The sequence below is a fragment of the Magnolia sinica genome, chromosome 11, assembly GCF_029962835.1.
Source record: "Magnolia sinica isolate HGM2019 chromosome 11, MsV1, whole genome shotgun sequence".
Lineage (NCBI taxonomy): Eukaryota > Viridiplantae > Streptophyta > Magnoliopsida > Magnoliales > Magnoliaceae > Magnolia > Magnolia sinica.
The window spans coordinates 13,482,241-13,492,910 of record NC_080583.1 but is presented as its reverse complement, the minus strand read 5'-3'; the positions used below and the strand labels follow the sequence as shown (position 1 = coordinate 13,492,910).

General features: G+C 42.8%; 1 protein-coding gene across 1 annotated transcript; it reads right to left on the bottom strand.

Annotated features, from left to right (window-relative positions):
• Positions 1-1,052: 1,052 nt before the first annotated feature.
• On the bottom strand, positions 1,053-8,438 carry LOC131218847 (probable xyloglucan glycosyltransferase 9). Its single transcript, XM_058213703.1, has 5 exons — positions 6,855-8,438; positions 6,447-6,755; positions 6,064-6,354; positions 3,289-3,402; positions 1,053-2,199 (listed from the first exon to the last, which is right to left on the bottom strand). The coding sequence occupies exons 1-5, from the start codon at positions 7,605-7,607 to the stop codon at positions 1,573-1,575; spliced, it is 2,094 nt and encodes a 697-aa protein (XP_058069686.1). The 5' UTR covers positions 7,608-8,438; the 3' UTR covers positions 1,053-1,572.
• Between the last annotated feature and the right edge of the window lie 2,232 nt (positions 8,439-10,670).

Below are 10,670 nucleotides of genomic sequence, written 5' to 3'. Positions count from 1 at the left end.
CCCGTAAAGGTCTTGATGGTCGGTATTCCAACCCCACCGTTTCCTGTAGTCTGGTCCACCCGAGTTTTGGATCTGGCATTATCGGGAGAAAACTGATGGACAGATTGGATTTCACACAGACGTCTCGGTGGGCCGCACATAGGAGATACTGATGGACAGGTTGGATTTCTCACGGACATCTCGTTGGGCTCCACGTAGCTTCCGACTACAGAAAGTTCCTGCAGGTTGGGGTCGAGTATACATTCTACTGGCTAGCGACCCTACGCCAGCCAGCTAGATGGTGACAAAACTGTGGGCCCCACCATGATGTATGTGTTTTATCCAAGCCGTCCATCCATTTTCCTAGCTCATTTTAGGGCATGATCCCAAAAATGAGGCAGAACCAAATCTCAGGTAGACCACACCACTGGAAACAGTGTTGATTGAACGTCCATTAAAAACTTCCTAGGGCCCACTGTTATGTGTATTTGCCATCCAGCCTGTTGATAAGGTCACACGGACCTAGATGAAGGGAAAACACAAATAGCAAGTTTACCTATACTTTCGTGGCCACTAAAATGTTTTCAACTGTAAGCATTCAATCCCCACTGTTACCTATGGTGTGGTCCACCTGAGATTTAGATCTGCCTCATTTTTGGGCCCATGCCATAAAATGAGCTGAAAAAATGGATGGACAGCATGGATAAAACATATAAGTCATGGTGGGGCTCCCAGAGCTTTTCCTCATTTTTCCCACTGTTTCATGTAGTGTGGTCCACTTGAGCGTTGAATGAGCTTCAATTTTGGGCTAATGCCCTAAAATAATTTGAAAAAATAGATGAATGGCATGGATAAGACACATACATCAATGGTGGGCCCCACAGTTTACCCAGTTACTCAATACGTAAATCCGCTTCCCATACATGGATACAAACACACCACATGATTATGTGGGGCCCACCTCACAGCTAACATGAGGGGCCACTTCCCCACACGGGTGATCAATCTGGACCATTCATTAGGTAGCATGCAATGTGAAAGACATGTTAATGCAGAATTCAGAGAATTGGGACTTCTTTTCTAACTACCCATTTCCTATTCTCAAATAAGAAATCCTCTTCTACATAGGAATCTAACTGTAGTAACTGAAATCTCCTTCAAGAAAAAAAAAAATCTTTTACAAAAGAATAAAAAAACATCTTACAGATGAGAGAGAGCAGCATTTTATCTACACCTCTCTACAAAGATGAGTCCTTCCTTGCAACAATCTCTCTCTTTGGGTGAGAGAGATAGAGAGAACAAAAAGTTCTTCCTTCTAACAATCTCTCTTTGGGTGAGAGAGAAAGAGAGAACAAAAAGGAGTTCTTCCTTCTAACAATCTCTCTTTGGGTGAGGGATGGAGGGAGGGAGAGCATGAAAAGCCGTCCTCCTCATCGTTGTCTACCGGCTGCACTGCCTCATGTGCCATGTCTGTGATGTATAGTATCGTTTTTCTCCATCTCATAGGCCACACATGGCATTCGCCATCAACGGTTTGGATCATCGGGATGTTCACTAGGCGGGGCCCATGACAATGGGCATCTCTTGTTTCTCTCAATTGACTTGTTCGCCAATCAGGTCGAGGCCCACCACCAAGAAAGAGGCCCCTTGAAAGAGCAAGAAGTAGAAATGTATGCCCTGTGCGGAAAGCAAGCTCCTGGCCGATGCCGTCAGAAGGAGAAGCGCCAATGCCAGCTCCTTTCTATATATTCGGTTATGCTTCTTTTGGGATTCCTGCAGCTGTTGGTTTAGGGAGGCCTCTTTCTCGATGGCATCGAGATCGGGCGCGGAGGCGCCTCGATGGTGCATTGGCTCCTTGTCGAGCAGCGAGACGAGGTCGCCCTCAGACGAGCGTCCGGATTTCTTGGTCACCACCCACTCGTAGGAGCTGCCAAGCTGGAAGAGGCCTGAGATCATGGCAGTGAACTTGGTGACGGACATGGTGTTCTCGAAGAGAAGGTAGGGGACGATGAAAGGGAAGGATTTTGGGGCGGGGAGGATGTTGAGGAAGGACATTGTGGCGGGGATGTAGCAGACAACCCAGATGGGGAGCTCGGCCTCGGGGACAAACATGGTCATTGGGAGGATAATGCAGAAGAGGGTGAAGGAATAGAAGGGGAGGATCAGTTTTCTTAGTAGAAAGAAGAGGAATACGAGATTGGCCTTCTTCCAAATGCTGATCTGCACAGCCCACCATAAGAAGAACATAAAAAAACAGAGGGGACAATGACATTCTCATTCGGGATGGTTAGGCAAACTGGAATTTGGGGCATCTAGATTTAGAATCTAATCCTTCGGGCAAAAGGCAATTTGCCAATTCCAGTCCAACAGTCATATTTTGAATTGCTTAGAAATGCCAGGCTCATTTCACAGCATCCAAACACAGATTCCCAACTCTGGGCCCATCTCAAATAATCAAATTCCAAGTTACGAGACATGAAATCCACTTCTCAAGGAATTCAATTCCTGAAATTGAATTCTGGCCTGTTTGGAATACAGGATTAAATGGTATGGAATTGCATTAGATGGAATTAACACCATTATTACATAATGATTACAGGTCTAGAAATACCATGGTATTTTTACCATCCAATCCCATGTCCGAGATCAAATTCTTCCTTTGGGAAAAACATTCTATCACCTGCGTTTGTTGGACCATGGAATTGAAATCAACGGACCGGATTTTACAACTGATGCCAGTCACCTATATGCATATGCAACTCGATTATCACGTGTAAAGGGCACATATGGATGGACAATGTGACTAAAGCACATGCATCGATGTGGGGCCCACAAATGTAGTAGATTTTGAAATCCACCAGAAATCCCATAGTATTTACTATTGGGACTAGATGATATGATACCTAGATTAATCCAATCCTTCCGGTCGTTTCCAAACGCTGGGTGGAATTTGCATTAGACCAAATGCAATTCCATACCACATTCCTAAATTCCATGCTGCAAAATGATCCCTTACACATTCAATTTCGGTCTGTTTGGGTGCTCACGGTTCCCAAGGATAGGATGTTTTTGTATCATGTTTGAGATAAGAACAGAACCTTCCCATCGTTTTTACTGTTTCTTTTGTGTTTTGGGGCAGAAAAGGCAGGAAAATGCGAGCCGGCACAATGCAGGTCCGCTTTTTCATGCCGCCCCAAGCACCAAGAGTGTTAAGCTCGCTTGGAAAGCCCCGGCAATAACAGTTTTGCAGCACACCCAAACACTAACTTAGCATTGAGATAATTGAGCGTGGACAGAAATCGATATTACCTTGGATCGGATGATATCGGGTAAACATAGTCGAAACAGATGCATTGGACCAGAATGCCACCGGTATTGCTGCTTCCTGTAAGCTTCATATGATTCCGGTAGCTCGCATTGGCACTGTAACGGGAAGGAAACTTATTAGAAGGTATGGAAACGGTTTTATAAATTCAAGGTGTAAAAATGAAGGCCGGTTATTGGAAACAAGAAGCCTGCAGCTACCCATATTGGTCAGCTTCCCAATATCTATCCTACCATAAAGAAGGTGGGCCCTACCGTGGATGATCCACACCTCAAAAATTGCACCATCCAATCTCTTGACAGCAGACGGGCATTAAAACAGAGGTTCACATTCAATGGGAGAACTCATTTGAGAGGATGGCTAGCAAGTAGGACTGTCCAACTGAAGCAATTTGTATGGATGTAGGGTATGTGCGTTCCCACACATTCGAGCTTCTGTGGACCCCACAATGATGCTTACACGGAACTTAAACGGCTCAGCAGGTGTGCACCGAATTTTCAGTGCAAATTCCAAAAAGCAGGCCGATTTGAAACTCAGGTGGGCCACACCATAGGGAACAGTGTAAAATTGCGCCTAAAACATCTAAATTCACGTGGTGTGGCACAACTGAGTTATGAAATGACCTTATATTTAGGTGTCCCTTCATACCAACGGACATTTGATGACTGGATTAGATTGAATATACATAGTAAGTTGTGTCCCACACACAATCTGAAAGTTGTATAGTGAGCATCCCCATCTCATTGCTCCCAATTGTTCCCTATGATGTGGCCCACCTAAGTTTTTTATTTGGCTTATTATTGGGCTCCACACATAACATTGGAGGTCACATCTAGGGCGGCAACAACTGACCCAACCCAAATTCAGGTTAGGTTGGGTCCGATTGTCAAGGTCCTCAGGTTGGATTCGGGTTGAAAAACGTCAGTCCGATTTGAATTTGGGTCGGGTTGGGAGTACTCACATGTATTTGGGTCAGGTCGGGTCGGGTTGGATTGGGTTTAGAAGTCTTCAGGAAGGCACCTTGGGTTGGAATTTGGATCGGGTTGTGGGTTGGGTCCTCTTGAGGTTGGATTTGTCTCGGGTTGACCCTCACCCGACCCAACCCACACAAGTTGTACCCCTAGTTGCATCTGATGGATGGGTTGGATGACACACACGCCATAGTGGGTCCCACTCAAGTTGAGCCTATTGGAATTCACATGCGTTTGAACATTTGTGATCATTCCTCATGGATGAATGTCCCAATAACCCCACACACAGTCAATGTAGTCAGTGGATATTGTGGCGGGCCATGGTTGAGCAGGCTAAATCTTTCCTAATTAGAAAAAAATTAAAAATTAAAAGGGGAAAAAAAAAAACGAAAGAAAAAGATAATCAGAATACTCTGTGAAGAACGAATATCCCTCCTAGTTTGAGCAAAAAGTGGCTGAAAATATATACTGATAAAGGAAAATTAAAACTCAAAAGTCTAGATTTTGCACTTATTCAAAAGACAAGATTACCCTTCTCTCTAACAAATACTAATGAAGACACATGATCATCTTATACGACATCAGAAAAGGGCAATTCCAGTCATTTCTTTTCTTAGAAAAAATGAAAACAAAAACTGTTTCAGACCAGTCCTGTCATTCCAATTACAACTGGAATAACTCAAGCTAAGAAATACCAACGAGTCAGATTACAAATTTTCAATCCTTTTCAGCTACTTATACAAATATGTTAGTTTACTAATACCAATGTGTTAGATTATAAATTTTCAAGCCTTCTCAGCTATTTATCAATCATTCCAAACTAAACCCTACATCCCACATTCAAAACCTCCAATTTTATTCAAGGGTTTGCTAATGACCCCACCTTTATAGGGATGTTAGCAATGTCCCAAAAGCTTTTAAATGACACATGGGATGACCCATCATCGATTTGAACCATTTATTCATTCACACAACTAGAAGCAAGCCATGATGTAAAAATCTTACCAATAGGATGATCCTAAGTATCGAATTGATAGAATGGAAAACGGACAGTCAGGATTGACCAGAGGAACAAAATAGGTCTATTCACAATCTTCAAATATCAATTCAATAGATCCCACTCGTGAACTAAGGCCCATAAACAACAGATGGTGGAAACATTCAAAGGGTTGGGATCATCCAATCAGCATTATTCTTCCACCATAGCTTTCTCCGAATGGTGCCATTGAATGAACCGTCCTGATTAATGATTGAGCATCCCACATGTCATCCAAAAGGTTCGGGGAGGTAGCAACGTCCCGCATAAAGGTGGGAACGTCAGCAAAACCATTCATTTAAAATTTTCCAAAATTGCCACTAACTTTTGCAAATTTACCCCATATCCCTGAAATCCACCCACTATTCCTACTCTATGATTCACACAACACAACAAAACTCCAAACTTAGCCATCTCCCACATTCAAGACTTCCAATCCTATCTACAAATGAATACCAATTCTTTACAAAAATGCCACCACCTATTGCAAATGTACAATCCAAGCACTTCTAGAACACACCCACTTCATATTCAACCATTTCTACCCATCAATCATAACTAAGTCCTTCAAAGCTTTCGATTTTATTCAATTGTCAATACCATTTTTTACCAAAATCACTGCCAACCAATTGCAATTTAGAAACCAATTTAACTATTTTATCAAAACATACACCCATCCATGAGAAATCAAGTTCCACGCAGATTCAAAATAGCAGTAGTTGATAATGACAATGATATTTGCGGCACCATACCTCGACATCGTTAAGGAAGATGAATTTCCAACCATGCAGATGAGCACGGACGGCGATATCCATGTCCTCAACCGTCGTCCTCTCCATCCACCCTCCGGCATCCTCCAATGCCTTTATCCTCCACACCCCAGCAGTCCCATTGAACCCGAAGAAATTGATGAAAATGCCGTTCACTTGCTGCTCCACTGCAAAATGGAATGACAAATTCACGTTCTGCAATCTCGTCAACAAGTTCTCATCCCTGTTCACGAACGACCATCTCGCCTGCACTAGCCCCACTTCCTCATTATCCTGCCCGCAGCAACAAACCACAATGTCAGAATCGAGACTACAATTTCAACGAAAGAAACCAGGAATTTTTCGAAGATCTCAATCACCCAGACCTTGAAATGGGGAATGGTCTTCTTTAGGAAATCGGAAGACGGCTGAAAATCGGCATCGAAGATGGCAACGAACTCATAGTCCTTGACATAACTACAATTCATTGCCGACTTGAGATTCCCAGCCTTGTACCCGTCTCTGATGACACGGTGCCGGTATACAATGTGGGCCCCATTATGCTGCCACTTCAACACCTCTTCCTTGATAAGCATCTGCGTCGTGGGGTCATCTGAATCATCGAGGACTTGGATTAGCAGGTTCGAACCCGGCCAGTCTAGACTGCAGCAGGCAGCAATTGACTGCTGATAAACCTGAGAAATCACATAAAAACACAAAATTCAGAACCAAATCATATGCAAAACGGATAATCAACGAAAACCCAAATGGCAGAATTGGTTAGAATTCAGCACCTCTTTCTCATTGCACATGGGAATCTGTACAAGCACCATGGGGAAGAATTCTGCTCCACCGGCTTCGAGATCCTCAACCGTCTGTTTCGGAACGGGCTTTATCTTCTTCCATCGGATCCAAAAGCACCCCAAACACAAAACCAGTCGGTCAGCGCTCTGTATCAAGAACAGAATGGTGCAGGCGTCGGAGAGAAACTGAAGAATGGGAGCGAGATACTCCACCCGCAACAAAACCCAGCTAGAATACAATGAATTGAACAGACCCCAAATCTCCAATGGCGAAGAGAATATCCTCGGCAGCTGCGACTGCGGCCCCGCAAAATGCCACCCTTTCAAGTAAGCGGTGATCTCGAACGCCAGCATTACGACAGACAGCACCAGGAAGAGCTTGATGCAGGAGTAGAACCTGCCCTTCACTGTAGGATTCTCTTCGACCTCATTCGCCGTCTCCGAGTCCATCCTGCCTGAGGCGAACCGCCGCCGGACAGCGGCTGCAAGCCCGAAGGCTGCGGAGCCAATGGAGGTAAGGCAGCCGGCGGCTTTGTGGGCCTTGAGGAGCATGACCCAAGTCAGCTGTTTGGCGTTTTTCCCCCTGCCGGTCTTGCCGGAGCTCCTTTTTCCAGTGGGAGAGATGAAATCTTCGTCGTTGGGGCCCTCCAATTCGACCATGGAGTAGTTGGGGTTCTCCATTCTGATGATTAAAGGCGTGCTCTGGTGGCTCTCCCTGCCCCACCAATTGAACGATGGAGCCATGATTTCGTTCGAAAATGCTTGAATCTTCCGTACAATGTTTTTTCTTCTTCTTGGGGTTTTAGAATGAAGGTGGAAGATACATTGTAGAATGGTAGGAGGGAAAAAAAAAAAGCAGTTTCGAGATGGGATTGAGGGATTTTGAAACTCTCTATAATGAGAGAGAGAGAGAGAGAGAGAGAGAGAGAGAAAGAGAGTTCAGCGCATCTTTGATTCTAAAAGAGAACCTAACAAAACGCACGTTCCAAGGTCAGAGAGTGGAGGGCAAGAGTGAAATTTTTGAGAAGTTGATAGAGAGAGAGAGAGAGAGAGATTGCAATGGTGGAGGAGATGAGAGAAGGGCATTGATGTTGGATTGAGGTTTTGAAATTGTTTTGATTAAGGAAGCAAGGAAGATGGGTTTTTTTTATTTTTTATTGTTTACTTTTTTGGAGAGAGAGAGAGAGACATTGATGTTTTGAAACTGTTTGGATTTCTGGAAAATGGGTTTTTTTTTTTGTTTTGAAATCGTCTGGATTTCTGGAAAATGGCGTTTTTTTGTTTTTTTGAAAAATGGGGTTTTTTGTTTTTATTTTTTGGAGAGAGAGAGAGAGAGAGAGAGAGAGAGAGACCTTGGACGTGCGTAGAAGGGCGAAAGTCCAAGGAAGGAGACGGCGTTGTTTTGTCGAACAGACACAGATCGAAATGGGAAAACCAAAAAAATGGAATTTTATTATTTTATTATTATTTTTTTATAAATTTGTGAATTTCTATGGTGAGGAAAGGAGAAATGGGGAAGATGAATCCATGTCCGTTGGCTTTTCTGAAGGGAGAAGACTCGGTCGCCTTTCCGTTGAATCGAGCTCATCTTTATACCAGAGCTTTCTGCATCCGGTGCACGTCTGGTACATCAACACCCTATGCATCAGAACCGTACACGTAGTCGATCTTCATAGGATGAGGAAATCACCCATTTCTATGGGCCCACCCACCATGATGATATCTCCCTCATTTTGGCTGCACCACCAACCTTCAAAATGAACTCGTTGTGTTACACCTGAGTTTTAGAGTTCTCTTCATCCTAGTAGGGCCCACCAGATTAACTGGTCGGATGGCCGAGTATGGTTCTTCTGTGGGCGTCCTCGCTCCTTTGGTGTGACTCACCTAAGTTTTGGACCGAGCCCATCTTTGAAATCGGGACTTAAGTTTCGGTGTGTTCCAACCGTGATGAATCCTCTATTGGAGCCAGTGCCCTGGAAATTTTCACCCCATGCTCTAATCAATTAACCCCGTGTGGATGGGATTAGAACAATCTCAGCGGTAGATCATAATGCCCATAAATTCTTTGTGGATATCTTTAATCGTAGGTGTATAATGTTGCTTTGAACAGTAGTTATGGGTTTATTGAGAAGTGATTTTATATATATATATATATATATAATTTAAGATTGTAGATGACAGTCATTAATACGTGAGAGTCATGATCCAAAGACCTGGTACCTTATTAAATTATGATCATTACACATGTAGGCATTAGTTCATGAAATGTATGGTCATCTTGGTGAGATGACTACCTGGTTTAAGATGGATGGTCTCCACCCATTGAGAATTGACTTGGTATTGGTTTATGTCTTACCCTTACTCTGCGTAAGAGTATGAGTGTGGCATGAACAAATGATATATATTCAAACATTTGGTCACTTATATTGATAGATTGAGATTAAGTTCGGCCCATCTATTTACTACTAGAGCAGATGGATCTATTCACACCTCTGATCCTACGGTATAAGTAGCCTCAGATTGCGATATATGGATTAGATCGTCCCAAGAACAAGCCAAAATGGATAGACTATCGTGCACACTATATCTTTCTCCGTATACTCTCGGTATTACTTATGATGTTGTTTAACGAGAGAGAGTCTCATCCATTTTATAGGAAGGCATAGGAGTTTGAATGAGACTATATCATCCGGTCTTATTCCTATCTCCTATCATAAATCAAATTCAAAGTTGAATTTGAAATATAACAGAATAAGAAAAATTCAAAAAGAAGCCTAAATATATGAGACCCACCAACTAGTGATTGCTCACTAGTGGGCCCCACTGGCCTACGTCCAACATCTCCCGCTCAATCACATTGTTGGATAGGCACAAAAATTTGTTCATCTAACTTACCTAATAACAATCAAAGACCAAACATCACAATCAAAAGAATCAGAGGCGTGAGACCAGCTAGATCACCGTAATCTTCTCACAAGTGCTTAAGTACTAAGTGACTACCTAACTAGTACTCAATAACTCAAACTTTGTTATGCCTGTCCTAGTCAGCATGACTACACCGGATGGAGTTAACTCCCGATCTGGAGTACTTGACCAACATACGCACTTATCCAACTTATCGAGTTATTCTTAAAACTCCAATCCACCTGCAATAATAATTATATATATATATATATATATATATATATATATATATGTTTTCTAAGAAAAATATTGTTTGCAAAAGTCTAATAAAAACAACTTGATACTTCGGCGGATAAGTCTTCAAGTACGTATTTATAGTTCTAAAACTTGGTGATACGAGATCTTCCCCACGCAGATGTGTAATTTGGAATTAATCGCCGCTTTCCTAACGTAATCGAGTCTGCCAATCAAGGACATTTCGTCATAGTACACTAAAGTAGCGACATTCAATCTCATCCTCATATAACAAGAGGAGGGTAGCTAAGGACACAAAGAGTCACCTACGGAGCTGCTCGCACGTTGCAATGATTAGATCGAATCAAAGCAATGAGGTAAAAGATCCCAACACGTGGCTACAATCTACGCCGTAAAGTAGACATTACTAGGTGAATGTCGGGTCTACAATACGCAGATCATTCTACATGAGGAACGACTCATCTCATAACCTCATAACCCGGCTTTTATTTCAGGCCATAGCATTGATCGCATGTAACAATGGTGCGATTATGTTATTCGACTTTATCCCTCATCTTCAATCTTTATAAGATTGTAGGTGGATACGACTCACTCATATTCTCATCTTTTATTATTCAAAATAAAGAAAAGTTCATACCTCGTGTATAA

Coding starts and splice junctions, on each gene's coding strand:
- LOC131218847 (XM_058213703.1), bottom strand. CDS start 7,607: ATGGCTCCATCGTTCAATTGGTGGGGCAGGGAGAGCCACCAGAGCACG. Junction 6,756..6,854: donor CCATGTGCAATGAGAAAGAG/GTGCTGAATTCT, acceptor GTGATTTCTCAG/GTTTATCAGCAGTCAATTGC. Junction 6,355..6,446: donor AGACCATTCCCCATTTCAAG/GTCTGGGTGATT, acceptor TGCTGCGGGCAG/GATAATGAGGAAGTGGGGCT.